The 20,263-nt window shown below is 43.6% G+C and overlaps 1 protein-coding gene across 2 annotated transcripts; it reads right to left on the bottom strand.

Moving 5' to 3' along the window:
- Positions 1–636: 636 nt before the first annotated feature.
- On the bottom strand, positions 637–5,790 carry LOC111267742 (uncharacterized; the record flags this gene model as incomplete). 2 transcript variants are annotated; one of them, XM_022846192.2, is given in 3 exon segments in its annotated part: positions 637–2,228; positions 4,283–4,311; positions 5,059–5,790. In XM_022846192.2, coding segments are annotated over 3 exon segments (1,709 nt in total), but the record flags the coding sequence as incomplete, so codon positions are not given.
- Between the last annotated feature and the right edge of the window lie 14,473 nt (positions 5,791–20,263).

A 20,263-nucleotide genomic window follows, 5' to 3' on the forward strand; every position in this document is an offset into this window, starting at 1 on the left:
GGCGATGGTGCTTGTGGCTCAGGAGGGTAGGCCGGCTGACGGGGAACCGGAGCTAGGACAGAACGAACTGGTGCCACAGGAACGTAGGCTGGTTGGCTGGGTACAGAAAGTGAAGGACGTGGACTAGGTGATGGTGCCTGTGGCTCAGGAAGATAGGCCGGTTGGCGGGGAGCCGGAGCCAGTACAGTACCGGCTGGCGTCCCAGGGACGTAGGTTGGTTGGCTGGGTACAGAAAGTGAGGGATGCGGACTAGATGGTGGTTCCTGTGACTCAGGAAGGTAGGTCGGCTGACGGGGGGCGGGAGCTGGAACAGGACCGGCTGGTGCGCTGGGCACAGAAAGTGAGGGACGTGGTCCAGGTGATGGTGCTTGTGGTTCAGGAAGGTAGGCCGGCTGACGGGGAGCCGGAGCTGGAGTAGGACCGGTTGATGTTTCAGGGACGTAGGTGGGCTGGTTGGGTACAGAAAGTGAAGGACGTGGACCAGATGATGGTGTCGGTTGCTCAGGAAGGTAGGCCGGTTGACGGAGAATCGGGCCTGGGGTTGGGCCTGCAACTGGTGTTGTGGCTGGGCCTAAAACTGGTGTTGAGGCTGGGCCTGGAGCTGGGCCTGGAGCTGGGCCTGGAGCTGGGCCTGGAGCTGGGCCTGGAGCTGGGCCTGGAACTGGTCTTGAGGTTGGGCCTGGAACTGGTCTTGAGATTGGGCCTAGAGCTGGGCCTGGAACTGGTCTTAAGGTTGGGCCTGGAGCTGGGCCTGGGACTGGTCTTGAGGTTGGGCCTGAAGCTGGGCCTGGAATTGGTCCTGGAACTCGGTCTACAACTAGGCCTGGAACGGGGCTTGGGGCAGGGCTTGGCGCAACGTCTCGGGTTGGGCCTGGAGCAGGTTGTGACGGCAGATTGGGTACGTAAGCGGGTTGACGAGGCGTAAAGGTGACTTTCTGAATAGGACCTGTAGGACGGGCGCCAGGCTGAGGCGCTACCTGGTATTGTTCTCGGCCAGGTTCAGGTTCTTTGTAAAGTTCTGCGTTCAGACTGTACAAACCTTCCGTTTCTGAGCAGTCGTAGTTGTACCACCAGTCACAAACAAAATACCGCTGGTTAAATATTGTTCCGTTGGGGCAGAGGAATGAGTCAATGCGTTTTTGGCCCTCCTCATCCGTTTGGCAGATGTGAAATACTTGACACATTGCGTTTGGATCTCCATAGTATCCGGGTAAATCTTGTTGATCGCAAGAGAATCCAGTCTCCGGAACAGATGCATAGATGGGGTAGTCTTTACCAGGATCACCCCGAATTGCGGGCCATACCTGGCCATCATCGCCCTTGTACGAACCGTCATCAAACGCACCGTCATAGTCAGGGCTTCCCCCAGGCCGTTGTCCTTGTCCCCCACCGACCGCAGGCGCAGGGCGGCTTTGTGGACCCAAACCGCCCGTCTGTTCATAAGGGCCGGGCCCTGAAGCAGGCCTTGGACTGAAACCTACAGCAGGTGTTGCAATGGGTCCTAGAGCAGGCCTTGGTGCAGACCCAGGCGCCTGTGACATAGGAACGTAAGCCGGCTGGCGCTGAAGCGTCGGTGAAACAGGTCGTGGTGCCGGAGCTTGTCCTGGTCGAGAAGCTGGTGCTGGGGATAGTCCAGGACGAGGAGCTGGTGTCAGCGCTAGTTCTGGAGCAGACCCGGGACGAGGAGCAAGACCAGGTGCAGGTCGATTTCCAGGAGTGTATGCGGGTTGACGGAGTCCCGGAATTGAATCAGGAGTAGGTCCAGATGCGGGTCCCTGTATCTCAGGTACATACATAGGCTGTCGTTGACCAGTGGATGCAGGCCCAGTGGGTTCTGGAACACGGACCGGTTGACGAGGGCCCATTGGCCTTGGAATAGGTGCCGGCCCAGGGGCGATGGCCGGCTTTCGGGTCGGAGCCGGTGTTGGACCGGACTGACCTAGAGCAGGACCAGGCGTCGGGCGTACCGTCGGAACGGGGACGCGACCAGGTCCGCCGGGTACAGGTGCATAGTTCTGAATAGGCTTCGTCGGAGGTCGGGTCGGAACATTCTGAGGGACTGGTTGCTCGGGTGAGTAGTCCGGTTCAGTCTGAGGAGGGGGTCGTGGCTGTGGCTGAGGAAGCTCAGCTGGCCTCTTATAGTCGGGTTGTGGACCGGTTTGCGTATACTCTGGCTGGGGTAGGTTTCGCGTAACGCTGATCAGATCTCCAGCACCACCGTAACCTTGCTGCAATAGCCAAATGTGTTTATAGTATACAATATAAGATGTATGTTGACAAATGATAAATATACTTTATAAATCGTGCAGTCCTGTTTTAACCAATATATCGTTCAATGGATGGCTATGTACACACAGAGGTATTAATCAATCCGCCATCAGTTGCCCGGCTTATTACGCATCATAATTTGATGGCAACGATCAATTCTATATAAATTGCTTGTCGTTATGGCACAGACTGCAACTAGTAACAAAGACTATACCAAAGGAGCAGCAGCCAATCGGCCAATCAATGATGGCGGTAAGATCATGTCGCGATAACTTCTGTGGAGACAGTTTAATGCAATACCGATAGGCTGCTTATGCCGAGCTAAAAGTCGTCAAAAGTCAAGTTACGATAGGAAGATTATTAGTAGTATATATGTAATGTCCTGCTTGCTCGCTGCTAGTGTTGTTGATCATTTTTCGTCGTTGACCTGTCGACGCTAAAAAAGAGCGTCCCCCAAAGCCTGCGACAAGCGACAGTCAAGTCAGTTTACGGCGGCAGCAGCCTAAATGGCCACGGCTGCCATAGGTCGGAATAGGACCGGGTATTTATGGTTTATCGTATTGTAATAGCGTCATCTGTGAATGAAATCTTCGACAGGGCCAGCATCTTGTTCCCTGTGGGGGGGGGGGGGGCAAAGAGTTCACCAAGAAAACCGACGTTACAAATATAACAGCAGGGGCAAGGAGCACTCTTTGAAAGGCAATTTTTGCTGTTCTGCTGTTGATTGCCGTTGCAGCTGCGGGTGCGTCTACCGAGCCGCAGTTAAAGGAGGAGAAGGAGGCATGCCATAGGTCGTCGGGTTCACGTTCCATCTTTGTTTAACATCGATGAATCGATCGATCGAACGAAGCGGCGGTGGACTTCTCAAAAAGCCGAAGCGGCGCAGCTACTGAGGCCGGCATTGCTGTCAGCAGCAGATTTTTGTTCAGTTAACTGATTAAGTACGCCTGAGTCACAGGAATCGTTGAACAAAAAGAAAAGGCAGCACATTGGGAAGCATAGATGTACATGACTAACGCAGAGAATCCCGGACAGGTGTTCCAGCGTCTAACAATAGAATAGCATTTTACCAGAGCATTTGCGACACTGCATCAAGTAGCATCACGTGTGAGAAATAGTGGTGGTGGCAATAGCTTGCAAATCCTCTGGCTTGTTTTTGACTACGGCAGAGGTCTTCAATGCGATCTGCTGTGCGATTGGAATACAAACGAAATGACTCTTAGCCCATGCGACGATGCTCTATTGGTGGTAAAGATAGCGTGCACCAGAGATGAACTGAGTGGTCACTTTGATTGGCGAATCAGCGGATAGTCTGCGGTAAATTTCTCTACTATCGTTAGTGGCGTATGACTATGGGGAGCAGAATAGCTTTTGGGTTCAAACTCTTGTGAGGAGTCCAATCTGCCTGTTAACTTCGTTCGTGTGTCAAAGACAGGATATATATGGTCGCTGTGTAATGTGAACTTTAAGAACTGAGTCCTAGTTGTTTCTTGCTGTCCTCATCGATATTTTAACTGACAGTAGTACGTTGTTATTTTAATTCGTCATCGATAATAGCTAGAGGCCATCGACTAATATGACTGACCACCATAGCTTTCTGACTTGGCCGCAGATCAAACTAGTAAGGGATACATTTAGTCCAAATAACTTACCGAGTATACAGTTATAAATGCTATTTTGCATAGCTTCAGGTATAGTCTGAGATTAAATCCAATGTTGACCGTAAATGGAAACTATTATAATTGACAAGCTTAAAAAGTTTGCGAGATATCGACTCTGTGGCGTGAGTGCCTTTAAACCCGGTAGATGAACGCCCTCGTACGAATTGCTCACGGTTTCGAAGTAAAGCTTCCCAAGTGTATAGGCAAACTATGACATAGGTTTTTCCTCGAATGTTACGCTCTAAAGACAAGATAGGTTTTGGTGGAAATACATTTTTTTAAAGCACAAATTACTTCTCAGTTTCTTCTTTTAAGGCGCTGATATTATTGTGGTCGGATATGAACGAACTTACCGCGGTGGCGGTGCTGATTAGAGTGGCTCCTGCAATCCAAGAGAATTTCATTAGTAGCAATATAACACTGCAAGGATCCTTCGGAAAGTCTCAAATAATTTACTACAGGTACAGTGCAGTAATCATTCTGTGCTGGCCGATCAACACTTAGCTATGTTAATAATCAAACTTTAATTTTTTACCACAATTTTTTTTACTACTATAAACCAAAAGTAATTTTATAAAACCCTAATCTGGATACCAGAATACCTTTTAAAATTATTTTAACTCCATTTAGATATCAATTTCATGTTTATTATATTAGAAAGCAATGTTTATAACTGTTGGAGTGACAATAGTTCGTTGTTGCTGAGAGGTTTGACCATTTCGAATTGGCCTGAACTTCGTAATAAAGCCCAATGTGATAGAACCAGACTATTATCATGAACTTAAGAATCACACTCTTAAAAACACAAATTCAATCAACAGAAAAACCGGTTCCTAGAGCTGATTATCATTCATAGGTTTAAGCAATTTATCTCAATATCGATAGTAAAACAATAAGCACATAGCAACTAACTAGAGCCATTACTACAGTGGTAGATAATGCACAGATACTCCAACAAGCAAGAGTAATTAACGTCCGGGCAGATTTTTTAGGCCGATATCTTATTTGAACTCCCAGCAAAATATACAGCGTCTTCCCACGCACACGTAAACTTATTCAGGAACTCAAATTCAATGAGTATACATCCTCTGCATTACGTCGAACTCAAGAGATTACAGCCTGAACGCACCGAACGGCGGTCTCTCTCCATCAGGATCTGTGTCCTTATTGAGGTCCGTCTTGACTCGCACGGTAGACCGGCTACTGAATATTGCCATCGAAATAGTAGTACCTCCATGTCCACTAGCACCTTAATACTGAATCCATTCGCTGGGCATACTGCTTACCACAAAGGAGTACGGAGCCGAGGCTGCACAGTCGCATGGTACGTCCTTGCTGTCACTGTGTGCTAATTGCAAGTTCATTCGTTCTTCAAGTCAGATCCAGGATCGCGCCTGACTCAGCTCAACTTACTGAACAATGCAGTAGCCGCAACTACTACTGGCCCGACTGTCGGAGTCCACCGGTTTATATAGCGAGGGAACATAAATCTACAATAGAAGAATATACTGATAGGTAGCCAGGTATCGTACACAGCATGCGGCCAACAATTCTTTCCACAGTTCGTGCAGGACGAGCTATGGATGAGAGGGCGGTTTTTGCCCTAATGCTGCTGGTTATGGGGTTTGACCGGTTACCGGTGAATGACTGTGATACACATGAAGGGGGAGAAGTGGGGGCGTAGGGCAGTCGCGCGGATTTTGTTCCACCTTGGGAAAGAAGAAGATAGGGTGAAACCGCAAAGTGGAGAAAACGTCGAGCAAGAAAGAGGCAAGAGGCCAACTGGAGCTAAAGGGGGCTGGTGATTCGCAGCTTCTGCTGTTGTGTCTGCCGCGGGACGCGCGCACCGATATATCGGCGAGAGAATTTTTCTGCCGATGCTTGAACAGCTTTTGTCGTCCCCGAAGTTGCCGCCGTCACCGCCGCCGCTGATGTTACCGGTGGCGCTGCTGCAGCTGTTATTGTCACTATCAATGCTGCTGCTGTTGCAAAGAAAGCAACCAAAAAAATCAGAACGTAAAAGAAAAGCAGAAAAGCGACGCATGTATGTCCTAACGAGAAGGAAGGTCCGGAGATGCTTTTGGCCGTCCTTTAAACACTATCGGTAAAATAGCTATACAGCCGAGGAGAGGGCGAGCCGAAAGCAACAGGTGAGCAACGATGATTAGAAAGTCAGAAGTAAAAGATATGTTAGGGCATAGGGCTACATATGGGGTGCGCGGCTAATGGTGCGCGGGTGGAAAGGCGATGCGCGAAACATCAAGTGTGAAGGCTGGTAGCCTGTATAGGCAGAAAAGCAGATAGCATGCAAATGCACGCGAAAAGGAACGGCCCATTGTAATGGATTGACTGAGCGACTAGGTTTTTTGATGGGGGAAAGGGGTACTGAACAGGAAGGCGAAACATTTGCTGGCCTCCATTATAGAATTTACTGTGATAGAAACGGTCCAAAGGGTGTTGGGGCCAGACTGATGGTGGTACCTTGGCACTTTGTCGAATTCTAGCGTAAAACAGAAACTTTCGTGCTATGCCTCACCGCCCGAAGTTATGAAAGATGTGTCGAGCAGATATTCTTCTATGCCAAGTTAGGGAGCGTAAATTCTAGTATTAAGGGGCTTAACGAGTGAGGTGAACGCTTATAAAAAGCAACATGCGGTGAAACTTAAAGAATTATAAAACTGTGGATAGGCGTTAGAGTTTTATGGATGATACGGAAAAACAAACGGAAAGACAAAAAAGAACCGTTCTTACTGTATAAGTCACCTGAAAATGTTAGATTTCATTTAGGGTGCAAATATTATTGCGACTCTCAAACGTTCCAAAGTATATAGGAGCCAAACCTGCCTATCTATCGACTCTTCCTCAACAGTACAATATAGCGATCTCGGCAATAAGGTTTGCTACTAAGCTTTCGAGTGTTAGGATGCTGGCTCATTTTCAGCTAAGATGTTTTTTTCACAATATTATCATTGTTTTCGTGTTTTTACACGGTACTTTATACAGAAGACTCCATGTTCTAGGTACTACTGACGTCATCGCGTAGTTCCCTTTTATATAATGTCATGAAACAACTGAACATTATACTTTCACAATTACAACTGAGTCTTATTGAATGAAGCATATAGAGAATATTAAATAATTCAAAGTTTGCAAGATATGTTGAAATAACAAAACATTATGATATAGCGCATTCTAGCAAGTATACTCCATGTATAGAAACTTCGTTCGTATTCTCAGTCGTCTCTCATAGAAAATTACTTTTTTCAACAAATTTCGAAAAATTTAAACGACGGTTCTATCTTTTTTAGACTCCACAAGCGTCCTGCCCAAATGGTCCTGCCCTCAATAATTAAACGTACCAGGTGGAGCATATCTATTTGGTTGAATATCATGTGATATTCAACCAAATATTTTGCACTTGCCCGTACACAGACTTCACAAAACTCCTATATTGTCATGATGCATTGTTTGAATTAATGAGAGCCCGAACAGAACGTTTCTGGCCGTTAGGAGGTAATGTCGTTCGAATACTAGCTCAAAACCCTTCACTTTTCAATTGCGTAATCCACTAGTAGTTGCGTAAAACGTTTCTAGTTTTACGCTCGACGCTGCTAGTCTTCCAAGCACAAAACGAAGTGTATCTAAGCTCGACCTAAACACTGAACAATAGATTTCTCAACTTTTATGCCCGGTAGTACTGTGACGCGTTGCCTCAGATGGTGCGCTCCTATCAACACAAACAAAAAAAGCTGACGTTCGGATTCGAACCTAAACCAATATGTGCGCAAAAATTTAATACGCGAATACGTTATTGCCAGCAGGGTTAAGGCTGGTTAGCGCTGAACGTTTCGGACTAACCATAAATGTAGTCTAAAAATGTTATACTTTACTTTTGTGAAAACTCGAAACGAATCTACCAGGCCAGACTGGACGCTAGAGTTAGCGTGCTAGTAAGTGAGATTTCGACAGAAGCACCATGGATGACGCGCTGCTACTGTCTCATCCGTCCAAAATGCACAGTGGCAATAATTCTCAGTAGAAAATAATGTTATGTCAGGTAAAAGAGCGAACGAGCGCTGATGTAATGATATTTGAAGGAAGCGAACAAAATGTCTGTCACATTGATACAGATAAATGCGACTGAAGGGACGAAAATGAGGGAAACCAACAACAACAGCAGCAGCAAACACGACCTTATGGCACTTACAAATTGAACTTGAGTGTAAATTCGTTACTATTTGCCCCTGTACTAAAGTAGATATTTATTTACGTATCCACTCGTTACAGGGTCAAAAGTTCTCCGTCGTTGTTGCTGCGGCGGACAATAAAATGAAAAAATAGCCTAAAAAGCTGCTGCTCATTTTGATAGAGTATATATTACAGATTTACAGGGGCTGTCGTCAGCTGGCAATGAACGTGTACGGTCCAGAGCGGTTACTATGGAACGTAAATAATAGTTAGCATACCTCGTTTCCAGGACATGTCGATTTATTTTTATATTCAATTGCTTGCCCACGGTACTTCCATTGTTCGATGACTGCTGCTGGGTGACATATGAGTTGCAAAGTAACGCGTTATTTGCGATTGTTGGACTGTTTCGCGGTCGATCGGACACCGAGTCGAGGTTCCTTGAATTTTTCCAAAAAGGACAAAGCAACTTCGAAGCCGTTTGCTATTTCTTCTTGAAGTAGACACCCATCGTGTACAAAAGAAGTAAGTTTTCAACGGTTGTACCCCCCCCCCCCCCAACCTCCCTGTTTCATTTGCCATTTTAGAAGATGCGCTATCTTCTGTTCTGTAGAAACTGCAACGGAACCCCCAACAAGATATCGCTTCCATTACTAGCGGCTCTAAGGTTTCGCCACATTTATATTTTGCTCGTTTTGACAAGCTTCTTCCGTGGTAATAATCTCATTTGATGCTATGGGCATTATTCTAATCTAAAGTCGACTCCACCACACTCTTCTAGTTTCTTCTGATCGAGGTGAACGAAGAGCTATTAGGCAAAGACATAACTATAGCTAAACTCATCGACTTTGCGCTAAACACCAAAGTAAGTTGACTGTGGTAGACGCCAAACTATGGTAACCTATAATCGTTGTCGATAAAACGCGCCATCGTGCGCGTACAATTTGAATCTAAATGAGAGAACCCTTATTTCTCGTCAATGCACTATGACTGAGCAGAATATGGCTTTTCCAAGCCCTTATTGACGATAATATTGTCATCTATTTATCGTTTATCTTCATTGTCATCGCTCTGGTAAAGGCTGACGGATTCGGGGATGAGCCAGTAAAAGTTTTCTACAATTGCCGTTCGAAAAGTACTCATAGCAACGCACGTAAGCAAATTCCTTTTGATTCGTAAGCGGTCGTTTCGTACCACAGCGAAGTGGACTTAACGTATTATCTTCTCTGCGCGGGCGATTAGACGAGCTTTTGCTTGGCCAAATGCTATAATTAAAAAAAGATAGAATAAAACGTGTCCTTAAAAAGTGAAATTTCAATTGTTTTATTCTATATCTATGAAAATAGTGACGTCTTGTTGTGCCTATTATGAAGTAGAACGGACGTATTATTTAGAGAGCATGCTGTAAAATGACTGCTTGCACTATCCTTCCTATGTCTATCCTTTTCCTGCGCAGTCGTAGGCTGTAACGGGTGGGTACTACGACTGCTGCATCGCTATATAATCTACCGCCCTAGCGACGGTTACCAGCGTTGTATTTGATTTCCTATAATGCTACGAGCAAGAATATTAGCGTAAGTTGAAAGTTCAGATTGCAGTCACACTGCACGTTGTGGATAGAGTGGAAATTTCGAAAAAAATTATTCTTAGGCCATCGGCGATTTCAACATGTCCGACATTATCGAATTAACAATATTAGTTAATTGAAGTTAGTCAGTTAAAGTTAGCTAAAACCATTTCATTTTTTTCCATAGCGACTGTGTTCACCTTCAACATTAGGTCTACATAAATCAATGTATGGTTTTATCACGGCCCATAACCCAGTCTTGGGGATCGCGTAGTCGTGTCGCGTCAACATGACGATGATAAGACAAGAATGATAACTAGGACCGCACAAGCGCTTATAAGCAAATAGTTGAAATAATAGCGGCGATCTTGTCCAATGATTCTCAGCGTGAGCTTCAGTATGAGCAAAATTGACATGGATCGCTTTGTCACGTAATGCCGCCTGCTAAAGGGAAACTTTTTCGCCTGCCAATAATATATACTAGCCGTCATCTATTTTTATCAGATCACACGATTGCGCGGTTTACCTCAGGGTTTTTTCTTTGCGACGTTCGCACGGCTTGTATGGAAACACGGGTCGCAGGAGCAACCCGTTCTCGTCCCTAGCCGTCAGCAACGTCCAGCGCTGTAGCTACTATAGACAACGAATGATCAGTCTTGTACAGAGCACGAACGAGCAGCCGTCTCGTGAATGACCCGCCTGACGACACCAGGCTTCGCAAGCGCGTTATGTTGCAGGGCTACGATTTAAATTTAACAAAATAAAGCTATCTATCTTGGCAACAGGTTTGCGATGCAGCGGCTTAAGCTAGTGGCAGAAGAGTTGATTGTTAACAGCTGGTGCTAGATGCGAGAAACCCACTTCCAACGAATGTCTTTTTTAGTGGCTAGCCAATCCTACGTGCTTAAATGGCTAAGGGAAGGATGCCAGCGTCAGTGAGTCGGCGATGAGTGCTAGTCAAGCGAGAGCGATTGGCGCAAACGAATCGGATCATCGCTGGTGACGTATCACTAAATTAGCACATAATCTTCCCCCCATACCCCATCATACTCCTTGGCCCATCGTATTTAAAAATATCTTGTCGTCCAAATGCTGACGAACGTACAGACCGATATCGTAATCAAGCGCGATTTTTCACGAGTTCCTTTTTACTGCGCGCACAAACGGTGATACATGACGACCATAAAACACGTAGGTGTCTAGTCATTCTTTGCCGATTCACGGAATCATTGGGAGTATATTATGCGCATGTTGTACAGTAATTAAAGAAAGAAAATAGCGACAGACAATTAGCAGATGGGAATTTTTTTAAAGCACAGCTTCTACCCGCCTAAAGTGGTTACCATATATGTACAATATGGCTGGATAAGAACTGACTTTGTCCAGCGACATATGTTCCTCTCGACAGGTACACCGCACACACTGGTCGAACCGAGAACGAAAGCTTCGTCTATGAAAATGAATATATTAAATTTTCAGCTTCGCCTTCGCTGCTGAAGCTTGGCCATCAAGGTCATTTTAAAGATTCAATAATAGCGATAATAACATATATATAGGGTGCTTGAAAGATGACGTCGTTTTTCCGAGTATTCCCATTAACTGTACAATGGTCATAGTTGCGTACGCACCCGACCGTTGTCCTGGTGAAAAAAAGAACGCTAATAATAAACTAGTTTTACAAACAGAGCCGACGTAGCTCTCTATGGCTCCAATGTATTTGCCAGCTTTCAGAAACGCGCAGTGAACCATGCTTACGGTGGTCAACGGAACGCATAATTTACGCTTTCCTATAGGTAGTTCTTTTTGGATGCGGCCCGAGCGGGCTTACCTTTGCTTGTCCAGTGATTGTCATTTGGACAAGTTGATGCGACAAACCATTGACGAGGATTGGCTGTTAAGCGAAAAGCAAATGCCTTGTATGTACGCCCTGTGCTCACGGCTTAACGACGGTAGGGTGAAGATCATTTATGAAGTTGAAAACCTGTAGATAAAGTTTTCCAAACAGATGACAGTCGTGAAACACTTCCCCCGATACATGTAAGCGTGCATTTTTCGATGAAAGTTTTCTAATATGACTGATCGCGTTCGAGTCGCGAAGAGTATATAGTGATAGCACTTTGACCATAGATTGTCAACTACCGACGATGGTGTCACCGAACCGACTGGTTGACCCTGCGACTCACATTAAGGCGCGCGGTATGCTCTCGGTACAATGTGGGCCTTCGGGAAAAATGTGCATCTGTGCATACTTATACCCGTGATTCTGACTGGCGTCTGTAATTAACTCGAAACGTACTTGTCTATCGAGCTACTATTGACATAGCTTTGTTCTCAAATGCGTCAGGCCGTAAAAATACGATTGGACGGTACAATGGTTTGTTCTTGTGTTTGCCAATAGCATGACGAAGACGGCTTTTACACGATTTCTATGTTGGTTGCTAGACAATCAAAGCTTTGGCTGGCTTAAGCTGCACAAGCTAATGACCGACCGACACCCCCCAAAAAAGGGCCGAAGGTATAGCGTTGGAACGTTTAGGGCCCGTACGGGTTGCACGGCTGTTGCGAGTACAGCTATTATGAAATGTACCTGCCAAATATAATGCCATTGTGAGCCCCAAACGAAATCAATCAATAAATGTTTCCACGGTGAATAAATAATGTACTATATATATATATATATATATATATATATATATCATCTCCATTTGTTGGCTATATTCGAGCTCTGCTTATATCTTATCGAAATACAAATCTATTTTGCACTTTTTAGCACGCTTTACATTATATATATATATATATATATATATAGCGTGTTGTCTCCGTGCGATGTCCTGTTGAAACCGCTACCAATCAAAAGAGAATTCTCAATGATGATACAGTTGATGATTGACATTACAAGATGTACACTCGATATGTTGAAACATACAAAACAACTCGCATAGTGACGAAATAAAACATATTGAACCTGAACGCTACGTATTAGTATACGATTGGACATCTAATCCTACGGCAATGTCCTTGCAGACGATGACATCAACATGAGTATTCGCAAAGGCGTATTGGGAGGGCCGATTTGTTCACTCCGACGTTTCATTTGTCAAAGACCAGCTGGCAATCGATTGCAAAGGCACTGAAAGTCGTTACATGTAGCCTGACCGGTCTCACAGGCAAAACATAACTGGCCCTTCGCCAAATAAGATATCGGAAAAATGGCCAGTCGTGCCGTATGCCCCTCTGTTCCTGCCCCTCCACCTTTAGAGGAAACAGCCCTGTATGACAGGTGACGTGGCCCACAGAAATGCAAAAAAACACTAAAATTCAATATACGATCGTCTAATTTGCTAGCAAGTGTCAAAAGTAGCTGAATGTGTGTGCGTGTCGTAAATTAGGTGATGTCAGAATGGGTACTGGTTTCCCTGGTTAATTGGTAACGCATCGAATTCTTATATTGTCTGGGTATTTAAAATGCTTTCGGCAGTCTGTCCTCTATGCGCGCGGATGTTTTTCTTTCAAAAAATGCCATTCACAGTAACGCCGCACATAATAGACATCTGCTAGTTGAGGTTGCGAAGAAGTGCATCAATATCCCGCAGTAGTATATCATATAAAACACACCTTCCATTTGATTTGCCATTTTGCCCATTTGTGCCCGGGTAACAGCCTTAGACCGTACAGTGGGTCGACCATTTTTTAAAACAGATTTAAAGTTGTAAATAATCATGAAAAAAAATCATAGTACAACTCTCATACATGTCACAGGTAGTAAAGTAAGGCGCTTTATAATCTCCGTCTTATTCATTTTTAGTACAGCTTAATTATTAAATAGGCAAAACGAAAGGAAGAGAGGAAACATGGCCAAGCTTTAAATGTGCTATATATTTAAGCCTTCTTCGTCACCAATGACCCTGCTTAGTGTAACAACGGTGTTCGATAGCCGATTTTTTGGTTCTGCTTTTCGGCGCCTTATTCCTGCACCCTTGTGACCGCCGTTGTCAATGCTTTGTGTTTCTTTTCTTCTCTGAAATATAAGCAACTGCTGTCGAAGATCTGTTCAAATCCAACGGATAGCGATTTAAAGGTTCTTAAAGATCTCTCGGCAACGTTTCTACACTAGGTGGGGATCAATGCTGGGGCATGCTTACGTTCAACTTTAATCTTCTTGTGCCTGAACCTTTTAGGCGCATTGTCTCGTGAATTAACAGGGAGTAATTCATCGTGGGTGATAAAACAGATCCCATACATTCTTTGGAGTCTGACAAATTGACTATATTCAAAGTATGCACGTCTAGCGTTTCTGATGACGCGTTTGCTTTTATTATTAGTGGCTATATTTGACGAGGAACACGTGGTGAGGATATCCGAGGCAAGACGCGCATACGATGACTCTAATTTCGTGCTAACCTTCGGCCAGTGTTGCGGATATGCCAAGGGTCAACTGTGACGACAAAACAAAAAACGTAGATTTTTATACGATTTCTATTATGGACAAACATTGAATCAAAGCAAGGAAATCGATAGTAGATCCAGACCCTATAATCGTCCAATTAGTTAACCTACCAAAATGTCTGCTAACCTTAGCCAACCCAGAAGTTCTGACCGTTCTGCTTTTAATTTTAACTTAATTTCGCACGAGTTCTATTCCAAGGTGAGTCTTGACTTAGAATGAGAACAGGAATGTTCGACATACGTTTTCGACTGGTATCGCTTATAAGACTTGAGTCTTTTTGTTGCAGTGTCTTTCGTCTCAGTGAGCGGGCTCGACGGATGGGTAGACCAGCAGGTATTCATCATCGGGTCTTATGTTAACCGACAAAAGATATTGTAAATTTTCGTAGACTTTAAACTGCCAAAGCTATTTCAGTACGCATAATTTTTGGGGCTTCCCATCTTTAATTTCTCGCTCACGTTCGTTTTAGAAAAAACTATAGATGATCCGTTATCTTGTATAGCTGCAACATATTCAGTTGGTCTGCCACTGCTAAAGGACTGGTGTTTGTCCTCTAGAGCGGCTACGGGATCGCTTTCGTTCACGACGTCAACGTTTCCTCGACGAAACTGAATTGGGAACACCTTGACTGATATGAAGGTACTGAGAGAATAGTTGCAAGAAAAGGACCTGTTTATTGATGCGACCGCGCCTACTAGCTCCAGCTATGTATTCTTGTTGTGAGCCAGCCAGTAATATGTCACTTGTTTTGTGAATTTCGAAATGGAAATTATCCAACTGACTGGTCGTACCTTCAAGGAGATAAAGTGCTTCTATAGTTACATATACGACAACTGTTAGCGGAAATCATTTGCACAGTAGCATAATCAGTTATATCTAGATGGCTGTATCTACACCTTTTAGTCCATAGGACATTGCTATCTCATCAAATAAGCAGCCAAACATAAACGTGTAGAAAACGTGTTACAGAAACATCTGAATGCAGCTAAAAATTAATAAGGATAGCCAATGCTCTACCCCGCCTAGAATGCCAAAGCGCTACCACCGTCCGAAATTTCAACGCCTGCCATTAACCATGGTCTCTGTATACATATTGTCCTTTTCCTTACCCAGATAAACATATAGTTGCATTTCTATCACAATGCTAACTATTGCTATTATGGCACCAGTTGGCTCACTGTTTCTTGGTTAAGTTTAATGGGTAACGACACGGCCGTGTCCTTAATGGGAAGTGTGGTCTTTGGGGGATGCGTTGTGGTCTAGGTTCGGAGCGGGCATAAACAGAGCCACGGCTAATGTCGTGCTGGGAGCCAGTAGTCTGACGGAATACCCCATGACGATACCGGACGTAGAGCTCGAAACATAGCGGTTGTAGGACGGCCCAAGCCACCATAATAGCTAGGTTTTAGTTTTCTCGCTACTTTTTTTCTTCTCCCATCGCCCGAGCGCCGCGAAAGTTACGTATTAAATTGAATATCCCAACATTTGATGGCCATCATAGGCTAAACAATAGGCAGATGTCTGCCGCTAACTTTGTTAAACAGTATCCACTACCACGATAATAGTTGTGCAGTTATAGAAGGACGCCTGAAATTACTGACTCTAAGCAATAGTAAACTGGATAATCAGAACGTGTGGGTGACAAAGGTTGGATTTGAGACTGTTTCGGCAAGCAGTTAGTACAATGGTGGCCGAAGGTTGGAAAATAGGGGTCAGTTCTTACTTTTGATTAAAAGGAAAACACGATTTTGATTGGCAATGAAAATATAAGGCGGCCATATTTCATAGTTACGAATCTTTCAGCTGACATTAGATCAGACTGAAGCACCCCTCAAACGACGTTATTCCTCCCCATAACTGGCCGTTGTATCTTGCGTTTGCTGTCGGCATAGCCGCAGCCGTGGCTTCGACCGAGTTAGGTGTCAATATTATTACTAATTTTTCATTCGCGTATTTCATTTTCATGTTCAGGGCCAGCTTAGTCGTGATTCGTCTGCTCTAGTGTTTTCGTGGTCAACAATACCGAAATATTCGTGCTTATTCCTAAATTTTCATTCAAATTAACATTCGGCTGTCATAATCATCATAATCTATATACATCAAGGTTGGCTGAGTGTGCCACACCCTCGGGTTGTACACAATCCTGGTACTAATGGCCCATTACATTATGTGTTTCGTTTCTGTTCTCACAATCAATGCAATTACTGGTGCTATCGTTTCCTCCCAGTAGGATTGCTCTGTTTGTTCGATATATCGTACACAATTCATCGATCGAATTAGGCAAAAGATCTCTTATACAAAATACGTTGCTCTGTATAGGTGCGTACAAGTTCAGATGAAAAAAACAAGATTGATAGCAAATTAGCATTCAGTCACAAAGGAGAATGAACCCTTTTAAAAAAAGTGCTAGACTGAACGATTCTTCAAGTGTATGCTAGATTAATATTCAATTCAAACAACATCGGCTTTCTCCTATTGCGACGCTTTTCGGCTGGTCGTCTGCGGTCCGATATGTGATAACTTTTCTGGCCGTCACCGGCGGCCATTAGAAAGCATCAGGGCGATCAAAGTTTTTTATTTTCTCACCTCCTCATATATATATATACACACACACATACAGGAGATGTATCTCGCATAGACGAGGATACCTTGAGATATTAATTTTCTATCAACCGAACAACTGGGTCACAGGTGATCGACAGATTCGGTCCATAGCTAATAGAAGATCTTTGTCATAGTTTACGCATTCATTATGCGTTCGCAGCAGTTCGGTCGTAACGCAAACAAGGAACTATTACGCAGACTATCCAGAGACAGGAGTAGGAGAACAGAAAAACGAAGGGGCGTAGAAAAAAAACAGTGAACCTTATGATGACTAGAGCAGAAGAATCGCGCTCCAAAAAAGAACAAAACGTTGAGTCGAAGAACAGAGTGTTACGGCTTAATGGTAATGGATCAGAAACAGTCGTACCGATACATATTTGATTTTTGTACACTTAAGTCAAATGAGAGGTTTGTCGTATTTACTATGCTCCACCATTATCTAATACTATTCAAGTGGATCTGAGAGAGACTGATTCCTCGGGAGCGGATCAACAAGCAATGGCTAGCTAACATAACAGTTTCCAGCAACGCTTGCTAGAGCCACCAGTCTTCTTCAAGTCTTATTCAAGCATAAGGTACGTAGTTAATTATTCAGTTAATTGCTCAGATCATTTGCTTGACACTAGAAAGTTTTAAAAATACGCTAACAGTTTACGTAAGTTAGGCGTATAAAACGCTATCCCAGCGTTTGGCGAAAGCAGCCGAACGCATGTGGTTCGTTTTCGAACTTTTGAGGAATAGAACGCCTTTCTGAACGCTGTAACAGTTGTGATCGATGTCTTAATAAGCAGTTTAAAGGTAAATAGCTTATTGATTCGCTAAAAGCTAATAGGTACTAGCATAAAAAAAAAAAGCAAGCAAGACATTTTTGTTCTTTTTATCTCTTCTGTAGCTGTTTTCAGTAGCGGATTTTGCAAGATCTATAATCCGTATCGTAAACTGCGCGAGGTTGTAAAGCTCTGCACCGAAATTGTACCAGATGGAAACTCGTAGCACTTCGATAGTTGTTTACCATTCGGTGGAATCCATTGATCCGCCCCCATATCAGGAGCTTACAAATTATATTGTAGCAGAGCGTTTGAAAATTTTGTAGCTTTGTCACTTTGCCGAAAGAACGCCTCCGCTTTTATCCGGTGGTGTCTAATCTTCATTCTGTTATTCTTCTGCTTCTGTGTTAGGAGTACGGCCGTCATAGAGGCCGCATAAAGCTGGGCATTATTTGATTTTAGCGACTTGAAAAGACGACCCCGATTTCAATCAATCACTTTGTTAACTATGATTTCTTCCAAATTACTGACCGCCATTGAAGGGTAGTCGACAATCGACGTGCGAAATGAGATTTTTCAGGGAGCTGTTTGGCCCTGTCGTACCGTACTCCCTCCCACACGTAAGAAATAGTTATTTATTTTCTACTGTGATCACAAGACTAGTCTTTTTTAAGTTGTGAGTTAATTGAATCAATAGATAGCAGAGTCGACGCTGCAACCTACCACCAATGATTATGTGATATACACAAATGTATATATGTGGAAAATGCTCACAAATTCTCAAATTCATTTGTTACCCAAGCGAGTGTATATCTAAGTTTAACGCACGTACCTGCCGACAAGTTACATTTGATCGAGGTTGTTAACTTCAACCGAAATAAAAACAGTTTGGCGAATCTTCTTGTCACTTACTTAAATTGACAAATTTAATATAACCGTTTACATTCACGTTCCGACTTATTTCTTTCATGAAGGTACTGTGAAATACATGCAGTTCCATGAAAGGTGAATGAGAAATCCATTTTTGCCCAGAGGAAAAATAAGTATCCACTAAATTCACTTGTGACCCTCTACTGAGATTTTGTAACGCTTTTTTCTTTGCAGAGAAAATGGAGCAGTTGTGTTAGCAGTTTTTTCCATATTGATCCGGATTTAGGCCGGTCCTCTTTTCATTCGACTTTCTCCCTCACGGTGCGTTTGAGAAAGGCCGATTCTCGCAATACATTTCGTTTCAGATTTCGCTATATATTCTAGAGCTTCTTCAATTGCTCCCCACTGGGGTTTCCACGTTCGAGCGCCCATCGCGCGTATTTCATGGAGTTATTACTATTATTATGTCCTTAGTTCATTATATTCTAAGTCAGTGTAATGAGATGCACAAACATACTAACCGAGGTGATGAAATTCCAGGGCCTATCCTTCGTTGAACGTTCTTACGGCTGTATTGTATACGATGCAAAGCCAAATTACATCTACTTATATATTTATAGAACGAGCAAAAAACCTAAAAGAAGATGGCTAGATTCAACTAGTCTGGGAGGAGATGGTTTCTTTGCCCGCATGGATATAGGGGGAATCGCTTCTTTGTCTGTTGTCAGAATCATTATCCCTTGATGGTGTTACAACAGCGTCATCTTCAAGGAAACACATCATCTATTTTGCTCATGCCGAGCAGTTTATCCTTGTCCTTCCATCAATCTTCCTCCGTCCCCCAAGCAGTCTCGCCTCCAAAAGCAAAAAGATCGTCATATTAGTGTACAGCTTCATAGATAAGAATATACTGCTCGCTATCGATCATTATCAGTAACACACCGTACCGAAAGCTCATCTACCTAGCCAGAAATATTAAAGATGTATTCCTTACTTCGTATCGCTGTACCGTTAACTTAATTGCTTTCTATGTCCATTAATTGTCGAATGGTGGCGGTAAACCTGCGAACATTGTACGCTCAGCCGGCTCCTAAATAATGTCCGTTAACAGAGAGAGCTGCTACATGCCTCAAACGAAGCGAAAATTGATAAGGTCAACAGTTCTTCAATCATCATCAATCCAAACAGACAAATCATTGCTAGACAGAGAGATTTGCCCTTATCTAAAACGTACAAAGCCACACATCGAATACAAAGTAATCCTACTCGAATTTATGTTAACTGTGTGTCCACGTCTATTGGTAATCGTACGCAGCATCGATATCGATCTATACGGCGCCAATGTATCTATCTATACGTAAATCATCGCATAGGTCATGCGTTTACAGAAGGCGGATTGGTCCGCGGTAGATTTCATATTAGTCGTACTTTGCACGCAAACATCATTTTGTTTGTTGACCTTGAATGCATTAGCGACATACGTGCGCTTATGTAGAGAGCCAGGGACGGGTCTCGCGAGACTGGTTACTGATCAGTTAGACCATAGCTTACGGCAATAGTGTTTCGTAGAGATGAATAAAGGAAAACTTTCTCAGTCATGTTACTCAAGGACTTCACTTTCTGAAGCTTGCCATTTGGGCTGGCAACACAAACCGTTGTAAATAGGACCGTTTTTGGGTAGAGGTAAGGTATCCAAAGAGAACTAGACACTGGTAAAAACTCCATGCGACCCTCAAACGGTTTCGTGATTCCAAAAAAACAAAGAATTGCTCCGTTCTTAGAGAAAGCGAGTTTCTATTTTATCTAACACTTTTATCTTGAAATATTGTATGAAAAGCAAAATAAATAACACTAATAATAATAATAATAATAATAATAATAATAATAATAA

This window comes from Varroa jacobsoni, unplaced genomic scaffold (assembly GCF_002532875.2).
Source record: "Varroa jacobsoni isolate VJ856 unplaced genomic scaffold, vjacob_1.0 scaffold_1215, whole genome shotgun sequence".
Taxonomy (NCBI): domain Eukaryota; kingdom Metazoa; phylum Arthropoda; class Arachnida; order Mesostigmata; family Varroidae; genus Varroa; species Varroa jacobsoni.